This window comes from Schistocerca cancellata, chromosome 4 (genome assembly GCF_023864275.1).
Source record: "Schistocerca cancellata isolate TAMUIC-IGC-003103 chromosome 4, iqSchCanc2.1, whole genome shotgun sequence".
Taxonomy (NCBI): Eukaryota; Metazoa; Arthropoda; class Insecta; order Orthoptera; family Acrididae; genus Schistocerca; species Schistocerca cancellata.
The window spans coordinates 93,991,001-94,007,580 of NC_064629.1; the positions used below are offsets into that span (position 1 = coordinate 93,991,001).

At 44.6% G+C, this 16,580-nt stretch overlaps 1 protein-coding gene across 1 annotated transcript in view; it reads left to right on the plus strand.

Moving 5' to 3' along the window:
* Window positions 1-1,161: 1,161 nt before the first annotated feature.
* LOC126183814 (sodium channel protein Nach-like) overlaps window positions 1,162-16,580 on the plus strand; it is a 139,185-nt gene continuing 123,766 nt past the window's right edge. Inside the window, exons 1-2 of the mRNA XM_049926064.1 lie at window positions 1,162-1,200; window positions 6,002-6,172. Coding sequence (XP_049782021.1) covers window positions 6,030-6,172 — 143 coding nt within the window. The 5' untranslated portion in view covers window positions 1,162-1,200; window positions 6,002-6,029. The remainder of the gene's footprint in view (window positions 1,201-6,001; window positions 6,173-16,580) is intronic.

Below are 16,580 nucleotides of genomic sequence, written 5' to 3' on the forward strand. Positions count from 1 at the left end.
AGGGGTAATAGTGCTGGTGATTCTGAATAAAAATCTTCAAATGAACATATTCCTTTTTTTTTTTTTTCACCGTATCGGACATCCAACTATTTGAAAATCACATGCGTCAATCGCATATCCTTCTTCACCAGCGCTCACATATAAATACATTTTACTCTATTAGATTACTGTTTGTGGGGTTGGCTTAAGAGCGAATTCTATAAGCCCAGAGCATACACGAAGGAGGAATTTCTCGCTCGTATGTTACATGGTGTGCTCAAGTAAAGGACCGTAGGTATGAGCTCCGATCAGCAACACACGAGCTGCAAAATGCGTTGCAGTTGACAGTGGAATTTTTGAACTTCTCTTGTGAGGAAACGTACACAGTTAAACAAAACATTAGATCACAGTGTTTCATTTACTATCACCTGAAGTTATCCTGCTCAGCGTTGTTTTTATTACTTTACCAGGAAACTATTAAGAGCAGTACATTTGTTCACATGACGTTTTCTATTCGGAATCACTAATACTATCACCTCTCAAAGCATGTAGCTACCTTTCCTCCTCACTCATCCTGTATAACAGTAAACCCGAATTTCAGTACCGTCCGTTTACCTGTAGACCATAACAGAGATCAAACACTTCACTATGCAATCAAGTACGATGCTTTTAGAAGAACATGTAAACTGCAAAAATGACTGCTTCGCTAAAAAATGGACCTTAAATTGGAATAAAGAGATGGAGAGTATGACCAATCTCCTAGCATGAAACTGTGCTATTCCTCAGATGTCGGAGTTAATTCACATGCGAAGGAAAAGGATGTGTCAGTGAATAAAACAATTTGTATGGAACGCAATTTAATTTTAATGCTAGATTTTTAAGAACAACGGCCTCACGTCCTTTATTAGAAAAAATTGGACTATATTACAAAAACCTTTAAAGGAGAAATATATACTGTACTGCAGTCAGAGAATACATGTGTTTCGACAAACATTGGAATCGCATGTGCAAATGAGCAGTTTTTGAAGCACGCATGGCGTGTCGTTGTAAGGGACAAGCCTGCGCCTCCAGCCGGGCAGCACAATCATAATGTTTATGTTGCGTCACGGCAACTATCACGCAGCCATCGCAGGTATTGGCGCAGCACGCACACACGTGGCTACTCACCGCTCCGCCGTGCTTAGTCGCGTGTTGTGTAGCCGACAGCGATTGCGGCTTCTGGTAAGTTCAGTCTCGGCGACGCTGCCGGAGCCCACTATTTCTAGATTAGTAAAATAAAAATTTTTGCAAACCTCGCCGTAAATCAGTCTAACACTATTTTCAACTCCTTACGAAGACAGTTTGAAATGTTTCCAGAACGGATCCTGCTCTTTGCAACGGGTTGTGCGCTCTTTCCAAACTTCCTGACAAATTAAAACTGCGTGCCGCACCGGAATTGGAACACAGAACCCTGCCTTTCGCAGGTAATATCCTTGCCAACTCAGCTCTCCAAATACGACTCACGATGTAACCTTACAGAGTAAAAGATTGGGATCGAAACAATCCCCAAGGTGTATGAATGCAGAGTCTCGAAGCGACAACATTGAATAAAATTTTCCCGGGTTTCCAACCGCGTCAATTGCTTAAAACTACACAAGCTTTCGGCCAAGCACTCCTTGGCCATTGTCAAGTGGTATGACTGCCAGTGGGCTGTTGGTGCACCCTTATATACACTATCTGCCGCCTGTGACGTCACTGATGCCCGTGACATTACCATATATGGGCATGTTTTGAGTCGGCGTTCGATGTGCCCTCTTCAACCTCGCGATCGCTGGATCCCATGCAGCGCTGAGCTGCAAGCCACCGTCTCTATTCAGGGTGTTTACGGTAATTTTTATTTCAGTCCCAGAAGCCGTTAGTCCGAGCCACGACAGAGGTATAGTCAAATTTTATGCGGTGACCGTTTTCTAACGCATACTCAGCTTACGCAGATTTCTCTGGATAGCGTAGGCGATAATACCTCTCAAGTTCTTTCCTGCGTTGTTCCACAGTGCGCACTGTTTGTCCGATGTGCTTCTGGCCACAATCACAAGGTATCTCGTAGACTACAGGTGTTCTGAGACCTACTGCGTCTTTAACTGGTCTCAGTAATTGACAGATTTTCGTTGGAGGCCTGAAGATTGATTTGATCTTGTGTCTTTTCAACAGGCGGCTTATCTTGCCCGACACAGAGCCACAGAATGGCAGAAAAGCAGTTTCTTTTCCTGCTCTTCATCGGTGGTCTTATTCTGATATTCCCCAGAAATCACTTCTGTCACTTGATGGGCGCTGTAGACGTTATTCCTGAAAACCTTGCGTAGGTGGCTCAGTTCATGGGACAGGTTATCGTCGTCTGATATTACTCTTGCACGATGCACAAATGTTTGTAATACTGTGCGCTTCTGTGCTGGATGATGATGGCTGGTGGCATGCGGGTACAGGTCTGTGTGGGTGGGTTTTCTGTCGACGCTGTGGCCAAGGCATTGCCCTTGTCAGCAGGAAGTACTACAATGCTTTCATCATTACCTAGTGCTCGAAGGCCGTTGCGCTCAGCCCTGGTGATGTTGGATGCTGGTAACTTCACCTTTGTCAGTATACGGCTGGTTTCTCGCCGTATTTCGTCCGCTGTTTCATGTGGGAGCTTGTGGACTGCCTGTTCAACACTGCTTATTATTTCACAGACAGAATGTCCCGCGGTGAAGGTGCGAAATTAAGTCCTTTCTTAAGTGCCGACATTACACCCGCGTCTATATCTCTCGCCGTCAAGTTGATGACGGTGCGTTCTGAATATCTGTGGTCCGCACCATGTTGTTGTTGTGAAAGGCGGCCGAACTTTCCTTTCTGCTTCTCTGAAGTTCGTTTCTGTGCTGACGTCTGTTGAGAAACCGTAGCACCGTCGACCGATTCCCAGTCCAAAACTGTGAATGTTCTTGATAACTGCAGGTCCAAGGCCATAAGAGCACGTCCATTTGCATCCAGCTGTTGCCTTGTGTTGTGAATCCTTTCTCGTAATAATGCAAAGATGGCATTGGCCGCAAAAGGCAATGTAGCTAGTTCGAGTCCCAGGCCGGAACACCGTTTTAATCTGTCGAGAAGTTTCTGTCTGAAGTGTTCTTCGAGGAACAATGTAGAAAACATTGTCTTCTGAGAGGCTATTTCAACCGTTAGAAAAGCCTCAAAATCACAACGTTTGACAATTCCCAGAGAACAGATGAACACCCAGTCAGTTTCGAAGGTCAACTGAAACGAGGGAAACGATGTGGTTCTCATACAGTAGAAGATCCAATGGGCATCGTGCCCCTTTGACCGTGGTACAGATTCTTCATTTGTGTGGAAATATTGTTGTTAGCTGCTTTATAATTATTGAAGATATTTTAAATCCGTTTCTACAACTACCAAAAAATGTGTACGTTTGTCAACAAATGCGTTTCGTTTTATTGAAGTAAAACCTCGCCAATAACGGTATTTTATGCCTGGTTGTCGTTCCCTTCGGGAAAAGCCGTCTCTTTGCACGTTTTTAAGGTATTCCTTCGTTTAGCACTGTTAATTCTAGCCTAATGCGAGACTGTTTTGCCGTGAGACGTATTTCTTGGCTGAAACGCAACATAAAACAGCACTGCTACTCATGGTTTGAATCTTTCAAAGATGTAAAAGCGTTCGGAGATACAAACACTGAGTCTGCGATACAATGGATCAGATAGTAAACACTGCACCATTTGGACATAATCTCCCTTTCTAGCACAACCGTGCTATTTCCCTGGTCCACAGGTAAAATAACAATATTCAGCTCCATTCCCATTAGGTATTTTGCGATGGACGTTCCATAAGTAATGTAACAATTATTTTCCTGAGAACAGGTTGATTCTGTTCAGGATTCCAGTACACCACACGTGTTATTCCCCACTCTTTTTGCTACAAAACTATCTTTTTCAACATAATGTCCGTTCAATGCGACGGTCTTACGCCACCTTACTGGGAAGGCCTGTACGCCCTCATGATACCACTCTGCTGGTCGACGTCAGAGCCAATGCTTCGTTCCATGAATAACGTCCCCACCATCCACGTAGTGTTTCCCATGGAGTGAATCCTTCATTGGGGCAAACAGATGGAAGTCGAAATGTGCTACATCCGGGCTGTAGGGTGGATGAGGGAGAACAGTCCGGTGACGTTTTGTGAACTCCTCTCGGGTGCGTAGACTTACGTGAGGCCTTGCGTTGTCATGGAGAAGGAAAGGTTTATTTGCATTTTGTGACGACGAACATACTCAATCCTTTCTTTAGTTTAGCGCAATACATCCAGAATTGATCATTCCATCATGAGGGAGGACATCAAACAGAATAACACCTTCAGAGTCCCAGAAGACTGTCACAGTGACTTCACCGGATGAGAGTGCGGCTTTGAACTTTTTCTTCGGAGGAGAGGTATTGTGGCGTCACTCCATAGATTGCCGTTTTGTTTCCAGTTCGAAGTGACGAACCTATATTTCATCGCCTGTGACGATGCTCGACAAAAAATTGTCGTTTTCAGCCTCGAAGCACGCAAGCAATTCCGCACGGATGATCCAGCGCTGCTCTTTATGATCTTCTGTTAGGTGGCGTAGAACATGGGGAGCACACACTTTGGATACCCCAACTGGTGGATGAGTGTGTCAGTTCTACTAACAGAGATGTCCAGTTGTGCAGCGATGTGTTTCTCAGTCGGTCACCTCGAATGAGAGTGTCCGCACGTTCCAGTACTGCATGAGTCACAACTGTGTGCGACCGGCCGCCACGGGGGAGATCAGACAGGTTCGTGCGAGTTTTTTTGCTATGATGACAGATGCCTCCCCCAAAGACTGACTCACCCTGCTTTCGTTCATTGCCATGTCTTCGTAGACATTCTGCAAGCTCCAATCACCGAGCGAGGTGGCGCAGTGGTTAGCACACTGGACTCGCATTCACGAGGACGACGGTCCAATCCCGCGTCCGTCCATCCCGATCAGGTTTTCCGTGATTTCTCTAAATCGCTCCTGGCAAATGCCGGGATAGTTCTTTTGAAAGGGCACTGCCGACTGCCTTCCCTAATAAGATGAGACCGATGACCTCGGTGTTTGGTCTCCTCCCACAAAACAACCCAACAACCCAAGCTCCAATGAATATCTTCGATCCGGTGGTTTTCCGCCAAAAGAAACTCTATGACAGCTCTCTGCCTGGATCACGCTTCCGTTACTGACGCCATTTTGAAGGCTACGTATAGCGCCGCCACCTATTGAAACTTCATGAAACTACAGGAGGTGAAGCGAGAATATTCTACGATGTCCCATAACAAATTCTGCAGGAACACGACACGCAAACACGTACAATATTAATACACACAATAATGTTTACTCGCTTCATAGACAGACGGAGACTCGATTCTCCTCCCAAACGGTAACTGACGGCTGTATTGACGAGGAGGTCATCCAGACACAGAATAAAACAAAAGTAGCTTAGAAGTAATGAGCCAATGCCTATGATTATCGACTCTGCCACAGGGGGGACAAATACTAATGAAAAAGAAGGAAATTACAACTTATTACAAAATTTTACACAGCGAGAAAAAAATAAATAAATAAATAAAAGTTGCTACATCTCTTCTGTGTAGACGCAAAAAATCAATGCACACAAGAAAACATACACACGCTTCACATTGTGAAAACCAAAAGAGAACTTCAGAACGTTCGGTACTCGGTGTGTAAGTAAGAGTGTTCAAAATATCTTCCGTCGGATCCAGTGATGTTATAAAGTTCCCAGCTGACTTACAAACAGCATTCAAATAGCCATGAAATCTGCAGTGGACACAATTAGAAATAAGAAAACTGAGGTTGCCAGATGTGTCACTACACTGGCTAAGGAAATGAACTGAGCAGCCAGTCATTCTCCTTAGATTCCAAGTCTTAGCTCCGTCATTTTTCGTTTAATATGTGATTGCAGCATGTGTTCAGTATGTCAACACAGAAAACTGAAATTGTAAGTTTCGTTTGTAGGTGCGGAGACGACACTCAGCATTTCATAATGGAAATAGCTACAAAGCCAAGAAGAAGTACCTACGATCTTCTCAAGACGAGCTGGACGTACCAAACACGACAGTTCTTCGATAAAAGCACTCTTCATGGGGTACGTTACATTAACGAAGAAGGACGACCTTTCTGTGAAAGGTAAGTACCTCACCCAATTTTCGCACTCTCGCCTTTACTACATGTCTATAAACACTGTACGCATGCTTTATCTATGTAAAATTGCTTCAGAAGTCATGTAACTGACTCTAACTTACTACACTATCTCTTTTTTTCGAAAATGGTAGTCTTTTCTTTTTCAGGTGAAATGTGTTTAAAGCAAACCATTATAGACGGAAAGAATTTTGACTCTGCAGCTGAGTGTGCACTGATATGAAACTTCCCAGCAGATTAAAACTATGTGCCAGATAGGGTCTCGAACCTGGAAAATAGGCCCCAGACTGTGGTGAAGCCATGTCTCCGTAATATCCTTTCTTCCAGGAGAGATGGTTCAGCAAGTTTCGTAGGAAAACCTCTGTGAATTCTGGACGACAGATACGAGGTAATAGCAGAAGTGAAACTGTGAGAAGGGGCTGTGAGTCATGTTCGGGTAGCTGAGTTGGTAGATCACTTGCTTGCGAAAGGCAAAGGTCCTGGTTCGAGTCGTGGTTCGACACACAGTTTTAATTAGCCAGGACGTTTCGTTATCACGGACTTAGCGGTGAACTTCTAATAGCATTTTTTCTATAAACTGGGGGGGGGGGGGGGGGGAGGCAGGGCAGCACGTCAGCTTCTGAATTTTAGAAAAGAAAATTGAGCTAAATTCCTAAGGTTGAATACTTCTGTAAAACTAAAAACTTTTTGCCTAGACCTTTTTTGATATTTGACTCGATTCGATCATGCAATCAAAACAATACTGAAACTTTGAATGAACGTAAGGAGCAAAACAGAAGTGTTGTTGGATAATGGACGTGCTTAAAAATTTCCTGTTTTCTGTTGAGGAAAGGACTTCCTATTTCAAATAAATGCTTTGACTTTTGCTGTCTACGCGGTTCAAATTAGTACCGATTACTGAAGATTTTCTGTAGGAGCACATTGTGCTCATGTGGGAGTGATCTAGATGCTTGTAAAACAATAAACTGGTAGCCAAGATCGCAGGAATTATTTTTATTCCATGATTACCGGTTCCAGCGAAACTAAAGCCGCCATCGTTGGATCTTAGGACACAGACAGGTTACAACATCAAGGCAAACAATGGTGATATTAATAGTTGCCTATAACACGCAGACCTTTTGTCGTAAGTAGCACACAGGCGTCCAAGAGAGAGGACGTTATAAATGTTAAGTGTCTCCATCACATACAACCGGACTAACTAGTAGTACTTAGCTTGCGCTTCTATGTGATGGAGACACTTAACATTCATAATCTCGTCTCTCTTGACGCCTATGTGCTACTTACGACAATTTTGTAAGGCCTGCGTGTTATAGGCAACTATTAATATCACCATTGTTTGCCTTGATGTTGTAACCTGTATGTGTCCTAAGATCTGATGACGGTGGCTTTAGTTTTGCCAAAACCGGTAATCATTGAATAAAACGAATTCCTGCGATCTTCGCTACCAGTTTATTATTTTCTATCCCCAATAAATTCTGGTCAGTTGTAAGGTGCATCCTGAAGTAAATTTCAACTCAACCTTTTCAGTTTTTTGTCTCCAGAATATAAACAGTCCAAGGAAACGTCACTGCAGTGGTTTGCTTCTTTTCAATATCTTACAACTAGCTGACCCGGATGCTTTCAAGTCGTCTCCTTCCACTCTTTCGTAAAATGCTTTGATTCTTCTCAATTTTTGACAGCTAACTGACCCGGATGCTTTTAACTTGTCTCCTTCCTCTATTGCATACAGAGGCCCTTTCCACCTCAATTTCGTCCCCATTCCATTAATTTATCTCAGATGCCAAGATCCCAAATAAAAAATTTTACCGAATGATTTCTTCGCAATTGTTACTGAAAACGTGTAGGACTGGCTAAACTCTTCCTCTGCTCGGCATAATCTTCCCTGACAAATGTTGGGGCCCACTAGCCGCAAACCCCAAGTTTTGGTGTTCTTTCGCTGTGACTGAAAACTTTTCTTGACCCTGAGCTAAACCCACTTAGCTCCGTGTGTGTGTGTGTGTGTGTGTGTGTGTGTGTGTGTGTGTGTGTGTGTGTTTTCCCTAAATCTTTGGACTTGTTTATCTACCACACTGCCGGTCTAAACACCAACCTGCACATGGGCTCAACTAATCTGTCGATCCACGACGGCATGCAAACCCACACGTTCTCTTTCAAACTCACCTGCGAAGAAACCCGCCACTCTTCGCTGCCTCTATACCGACTATTCGCTCACAACCACAACAAGGCACTATTTTATTTAGTTCTCTCATCATCTCCTCGAATGAGACATTACAACTAATGTACGCAGTTGTTGGCCGCTTTATAAGAAATTTATGTAGACAGATATTAGTAAACATATCTTGCGAATGTGCTTCGGACTGGAAGCGAACATATGCTAGCTTGATGTGTAAGTATTGTCGAATATGGGCCCTGCACCATGACTATATATCAATCACACGAAAGTTACTACAGGCGTGGATATGGACGACGACATTTAGAACGACAGTACAGTTACCAGACCGAAATGGCAGTCCGTAAATAAGTTCGCAACAATTCGCCGGTAGCACGGTCACAGTCAACACAAATAAGATCCAAGAACATGAACCAGGTAGCGCAAAGTTTGTTGTTAGTAAAGCAGTACGGCGGATAACTTGAGTGAGCAGCGTGAACATCAATGAGTACCGAGTGAATTGCTCGCAGTCTATTTTATCTTAAGGTAGTAGAAGTCCCACCGGGCATAACGTATCTCTGATTCACTTATAAACTGTGTGCTAATGTTATAAGACTGTATTGTTTTTAAATACGTGTGTCAGTCCCTAAAGTGTATTGTCAGGGTTATCTGGGATCTTTTGTACACAGAATTTGGTGATTCTTGGCATAATGTTTTTATATGGTTGTGGAGGGAATAATTTGTTTTAGCATGAAATTTTATGGGTTTCTGTAGGCGTAAAGGTAGTTTTCCGGTTGTCTAAGCCTTGATTGATGTGTGTGTCGGGAGTATTGCAGTCAGCATTGATGACTTACTTGGAAAGCTTTGTTTTGGAAAGTCTGTAGACTATTCCGTGACAGGCAGGCATCATTGACTGAGCGCATCATGAAACACCATATTGTCAGTTTCGCTTCGTTTGATAGTTCATCACTTTCAAAGATCGGGTAAAACAGTGAAATGTGCCAAAATCTTTGTTGACCATACTGGCTATGTGCGATTACCAAGTCAATGTCTTACCATTATGAGGGTAAGGTATTTGTCTGTTTCGTACAAAGTCAAGTCATTGCCTTCAGTAGTGAATTGGCCGTTTGGATGCTTGAGCTTGGTGGTGAACAGAAATTGGTGATTTTATCCATTAGTCTCTGGAGGTGCCTAACATTATAATTTAGGTTGCGACAGAACTTAAGTAACGCTTTACCAGCAACTTACAGGGCAGTTCCCTCTGCTGGCTGTTTGGATATGCCCCTCATGCAGATAGAGTACAGCACGGGTCCAGAACCAAACCTTACGGCACCCTAGTCATAATCGGTTTTACTTGCTGCAATGTAGGCAAGAAGTGCACAGGCCGCGTTGGCAGCTTTTAATGGCTGTATGGCATCACAGGGCACGACAACCGTACGTGATGTGTCGTAACCCACCGTGGCCAGCGATGCGCTGCCTGCTGGCAGCGGACATTTCTACCTCTGGCCAGATATCAGTCTCCCTATTCGACGCTATGCATTAGTACTTTCATTTCAATTTAATCGTTTGCTCACATATTTATGAGAGCTAGGCTCAAATATTCTAATTTTGTAGTTCAACTTCCTGCTGCGATAAACCTACTTCAGTTGTGTATATTGACAACGTTAAGTTGCCTTTGGCAGCAGTCGCAGTACTTTATTTACCCGAAGCACCTAATTGTTTTACTTTATGTCACTTATAGAGATTCTTTCACGTGCCTATTTAGTTGTACCTGGTAGTGAAATATGCGTAGAGACTTGGTTAGCTGTGTGCGGATGAGGTGGGGTTGGCAGCTGTCAGTAAACAGCGAGAAGCTACACTGGCAACGACTGCCTGCTTTCAGGCTGCTGCTACCACAAGCTATAGCTGCTCTTGGGTCTCTGTGGCGACGCCTGGGATCTCTGATGACTTTGCTCCTTCCAGGGCGCTTGATTGTACAGGTTTGTCTACACACAAAGGTAAATGATGACAGTGATGGGATCGAGGATCTCTGGGCGTACGACAAGTGTGGACACAAACTACAAGGCTGCCTCCATACACCATAATAGCGGGTATGTGGAATTGACTGATGCCGGTAAGTTGTCTCTATCACCAGCAGTCATTTCCTCTTTAGGAACTGGGGCTAATCTTCTTCTTTCTGCAAGAGAGCGGGACTGTACTTTGTAGGGACTTCCGATGTTAAGAAGAAGTAACAGCCATTCAGGGAAATATCAGACAGATCGGCAAAGAAGACCACATCTTTGCTGGAGGGTTTCGTGCAAAATATGAAGGAGACTGCCAGCGACTACTGAAGGCCAGCTGCAAATCACCAAGCGATGGGGCGCAGTGATGGGCAGCGAACTCTTGTTCGGGGTAACCAGATCCCAGTCTAGACACCCAGTTTTAGGTTTCCCGTGGTTTCCCTAAAATCTTAAATACAAATGCCGGGATAGTTCCTGTGACAAGAACACTGCCGATTTCCTGAACCATCCTTCTCCTACTAGATTGTGCTTCCTCTCTAACGGCCTCGATGTCTACGAAACGTTAAACCCTAATCTTTCCTTCTTCAGCAGAATGCGCTACAGATGTCGAGAAGAATAGTGACTTGCAGCTGCTGCCCCAAGACGTGAAGATGACTTCTTTGTCTTGTGACCACAGTCACGATTTGCACCGACAGTGGGTTCTGGTTTAGAAGTGAGTACAAAACATTCATCAGAGTTTTCATAGACACTCTGACGATCTCAGACCGGCGTTATCGAGTGTATAATTAGAGAGTCCCCTCTCAATAGAACAGCCACGCATTACTCTCCAGAAGATGTATTACGGCAGCAGTGTACGTGTGACGTACATACGACGGGTTTGAGGTTAGGCTCTGACCACTATGGGACTTAACATCTGAGGTTCTGTAAGTAGGCTGTTTATGTTTTCTTTATGTAAGTTTGCTGTTTATGTTTTCTTATGGGCAACATTACGTAGCGCTCTCTGTATGAAAATCACTGGCTGTGCTGTGTGCAGTATGTGGCTAGTTTGCATTGTTGCCTGCCATTGTTGTCATGAACTGCTATAGCTGGATGTGAACAGCAGATAGCGTTGGGCAGTTGGAGGTGAGCCGCCAGCAGTGAGGGACTGGATAACAGCATTGCTGGGTCTAAGGACAATTCCAAAAAACTTTGTGAGTGCACAAGTGGTGGTTCATGGACTTGCTATATTGTCCGCAAGACTCTTCACTGGTGATTGTGCACCCGCACAGTCGCAACAGATGGCTGCTGGCCGTCTCTACAAGGACTACAGTGGGCTCGTCCACACTTTCTACAAGGACTACAGTGAGTCTACACCTCTGGTGGCCCACCAATACCACAATCTCTACCAGGACTACAGTGGGTCTACTCTGTGATGACCTACCTACCAATATTCGTCAGAACTTCGAATGACTCTGCTGTGGGTTTGCTCTGTTGTGGCCCATTACCTGTCAGCATGTCAAGAGTCAGCACTGTCTTACCGTTGGAAGGACAATACTACTTCTTCAAGACTGCATGGAAATCCACTACTTCCGTGTGCATTGTATTTTACTGCTCAGACTTTGAGCAAACAAACTGATGAATGATCAGGACTGTCTTTATTGACTGTGAAAACATTTTAGCTGTTGACCAACATTGTATCAATAAGTGTGTGCATTTGATATCTTTGCTATTGTAATTATGAAAAATTTTATCAAATCTTTATTGGCCACTGCCCAAAAATATTTTGTAAAATTTTTTTTGGGGAGCATGGGGGCTATGTAAGTAGGCTGTTTATGTTTTCTTTATGTAAGTTTGCTGTTTATGTTTTCTTATGGGCAACATTACGTAGCGCTCTCTGTATGAAAATCACTGGCTGTGCTGTGTGCAGTATGTGGCTAGTTTGCATTGTTGCCTGCCATTGTTGTCATGAACTGCTATAGCTGGATGTGAACAGCAGATAGCGTTGGACAGTTGGAGGTGAGCCGCCAGCAGTGGTGGATGTGGGGAGAGAGATGGCGGAGTTTTGATAATTTGTAATACTGGATGTCAATTATGAATATTAAGGTAAATACATTGTTTGTTCTCTATTAATATCTTTCATTTGCTAACTATCCCTATCAGTAGTTAGTGCCTTCAGTAGTTTGAATCTTTTATTTAGCTGGCAGTAGTGGCGCTCGCTGTATTGCAGTAGTTCCAGTAACGAAGATTTTTGTGAGGTAAGTGATTTGTGAAAGGTATAGGTTAAAGTTAGTCAGGGCCATTGTTTTGTAGGGATTATTGAAAGTCAGATTGCGTTGCGCTAAAAACATTGTGTGTCAGGTTAAGCACAGTCGTGTACAATTGTTATAAGGAGACGTTTCATATATAAATTATTCAAAGGGGACGTTTCAGTTCAAATGGTTCAAATGGCTCTGAGCACTATGGGACTTAACTTCTGAGGTCATCAGTCCCCTAGAACTTAGAACTACTTAAAACTAACTAACCTAAGGACATCACACACATCCATGCCGAGGCAGGATTAGAACCTGCGACCGTAGCGGTTGCGCGGTTCCAGACTGTAGCGTCTAGAACCGCTCGGCCATCCTGGCTGGCTATTTATTTATAGCTCGTACAAAATAGATACGTGTTTCAAAGTTTTACTGACCCGAGGCAGGATTCGAACCTGCGACCTTAGTGGTCGCGCGGTTCCAGACTGTAGCGCCTAGAACCGCTCGGCCACACTGGACGGCGTTTGAGGTCAGAAAAAGCTGTCAGCAGAACCTATCATCTGTTAGGTGTAATATCACCAAACACCAAGAATGGGTTACTTGTGTGGGTCATACAAGATGGTGCACGTCCTTAAAGTCAGAAAAATCAAATTGTATCCTACTACACTCCTGGAAATGGAAAAAAGAACACATTGACACCGGTGTGTCAGACCCATCATACTTGCTCCGGACACTGCGAGAGGGCTGTACAAGCAATGATCACACGCACGGCACAGCGGACACACCAGGAACCGCGGTGTTGGCCGTCGAATGGCGCTAGCTGCGCAGCATTTGTGCACCGCCGCCGTCAGTGTCAGCCAGTTTGCCGTGGCATACGGAGCTCCATCGCAGTATTTAACACTGGTAGCGTGCCGCGACAGCGTGGACGTGAACCGTATGTGCAGTTGACGGACTTTGAGCGAGGGCGTATAGTGGGCATGCGGGAGGCCGGGTGGACGTACCGCCGAAATGATCAACACGTGGGGCGTGAGGTCTCCACAGTACATCGATGTTGTCGCCAGTGGTCGGCGGAAGGTGCACGTGCCCGTCGACCTGGGACCGGACCGCAGCGACGTACGGATGCACGCCAAGACCGTAGGATCCTACGCAGTGCCGTAGGGGACCGCACCGCCACTTCCCAGCAAATTAGGGACACTGTTGCTCCTGGGGTATCGGCGAGGACCATTCGCAACCGACTCCATGAAGCTGGGCTACGGTCCCGCACACCGTTAGGCCGTCTTCCGCTCACGCCCCAACATCGTGCAGCCCGCCTCCAGTGGTGTCGCGACAGGCGTGAATGGAGGGACGAATGGAGACGTGTCGTCTTCAGCGATGAGAGTCGCTTCTGCCTTGGTGCCAATGATGGTCGTATGCGTGTTTGGCGCCGTGCAGGTGAGCGCCACAATCAGGACTGCATACGACCGAGGCACACAGGGCCAACACCCGGCATCATGGTGTGGGGAGCGATCTCCTACACTGGCCGTACACCACTGGTGATCGTCGAGGGGACACTGAATAGTGCACCGTACATCCAAACCGTCATCGAACCCATCGTTCTACCATTCCTAGACCGGCAAGGGAACTTGCTGTTCCAACAGGACAATGCACGTCCGCATGTATCCCGTGCCACCCAACGTGCTCTAGAAGGTGTAAGTCAACTACCCTGGCCAGCAAGATCTCCGGATCTGTCCCCCATTGAGCATGTTTGGGACTGGATGAAGCGTCGTCTCACGCGGTCTGCACGTCCAGCACGAACGCTGGTCCAACTGAGACGCCAGGTGGAAATGGCATGGCAAGCCGTTCCACAGGACTACATCCAGCATCTCTACGATCGTCTCCATGGGAGAATAGCAGCCTGCATTGCTGCGAAAGGTGGATATACACTGTACTAGTGCCGACATTGTGCATGCTCTGTTGCCTGTGTCTATGTGCCTGTGGTTCTGTCAGTGTGATCATGTGATGTATCTGACCCCAGGAATGTGTCAATAAAGTTTCCCCTTCCTGGGACAATGAATTCACGGTGTTCGTATTTCAATTTCCAGGAGTGTATTAGCTAAATGATGAAACGCTCAGATTAAGGTCCAAGAATTACTGTCACATGTTAACAGTAGTGCTCTGCGCATACTAAGAGAAATAGAGAGTTTGTTGAAACGTTGGAACTACATAGGCCCACCTTGGTTCAATAATTATGTTGAAAAGTTGCTGAAAACACAGGGAGAACTGATTAGAACATTCGAAAGATATCGATTCTAACTTAACAAACAAACTAATCATAAGGACAACTGTGCGAGAAACATTTAATGAATTCGGTTATTAGGTCGTATCTTACTAGCTGTCAATAATGCTAAATTCTGTCTCTCCAAATTGCTTCACTAAAGAAGTCCGCAATGCAGTTCCTACTCTCTGTCGTTGCAGACATGCAAAAATGACAAATATAGAGAGGAGTGACAGCGGAATTAAAAAGCAACTGACTGTTTTTATTAGAAGAAAGTCCCTTGACCTGTGAAACTCCCAGGTCGTGGGAATCTTTTCGAAACAAGTACACTCCAGGGCGACGTCATGTAGCAATACCTTCTCCTACTCCTCCTTTACCTTTTCCTTTGTGCTATCCTAACGATCATCGAACGAATCTTTTATAATCCCTGCAGCATGTTTCCTTCTGCCTTGTGGAGCCACCATTTCCTCTATCCTCCATACTCTCTTTAAAGATCCACATTTCTGTGAGACAGCTTTTGGCACTCGTGTGGGGCTCAACAAATGACGAAGGTTGTTAACGTGTGTGGCGCTAGAGTTTCAACTGTTGCCACGTTGTGTGCCCAGTCGATGCCTCAGCACAAGGGTGGAGAGACTGCGTAGCACCTTTCAGAGCTGCCTTCCGTGTATGTTCAGGCTCGAGTTTCTCCTGCATTATAATTTGCTCGTCGTCTGCATTCATAATAATGCACAGTTGCGTCCTTATGACGTCTTCTTCCTGATCATTCCAAAAGTAAGTGTGAAAATAGTAGATACTTTTTACTTTTTTACACTAAATTTTTCGCTCTAGAATAAAATTACGAAACTTCTGTTCTATGAAATGTGTAACGTTCCTAGTAATTTAGTCTCGTGTATAATATTAATTAAAGAAATTTGCGAAGTAGGATAACGTTCTTACGTTTTCATCGTCAATTAGTAGTCTCACGCGGCGCAAAATTCACTGAAATTAAAGTACATAAAATACTAAAGTAGGAAAGGCAGGTTTGAGTTGACCTTTACGTCGGGGTCATTAGAAGTGACAAAATAGCGTAAATCGAAACAACTGGATGAAGGAGTCCGCTGTGGCCTTTCCTAGTAATCATCTCGACGTCAACCTCAACCGAGTCACAAAAAGTTATTCAGAATGACCTGACGGTAACCTGAACCCATCCCTTCTCGAATTAATCTCATGTGGTGTTCTCTGTTCAAATTGTAGCCACAGTGCACAGAGAAATAATTGGAGGGGGAGGATATTAGTGTTTAACGTCCCGTCGACAACGAGGTCATTAGAGACGGAGCACAAGCTCGGATTAGGGAAGGATGGGGAAGGAAATCGGCCGTGCCCTTTCAAAGGAACTATCCAGGCATTTGCCTGGAGTGATTTAGGGAAATCGCGGAAAACCTAAATCAGGAGACAGGAAGCGGGTTTGAACCGTCGTACTCCCGAATGCGAGCCCAGTGTGCTAACCACTACGACACCTCGTTCGGTAATGTTTCCCAGTATAAAACTAAACTACATTAAATTTCCTTCAAAAAAGCTACAATTCTTTTTTGCTCTAGGACTAATAGTTTCCACAGGACATGTGAAAATTGCAGATAATTAAAAATATTGTTCTGATGGTATAAAATTAATGTTTATCTTTAAATGAAGTGGGTGAAAATCGAATATTAAATGTTTGTATCACATCTAAGTGCAGTACAGCCTTCAGCCTTATTAAGGGATAAATTGTGTATCGGGGCTATAAAAGGGT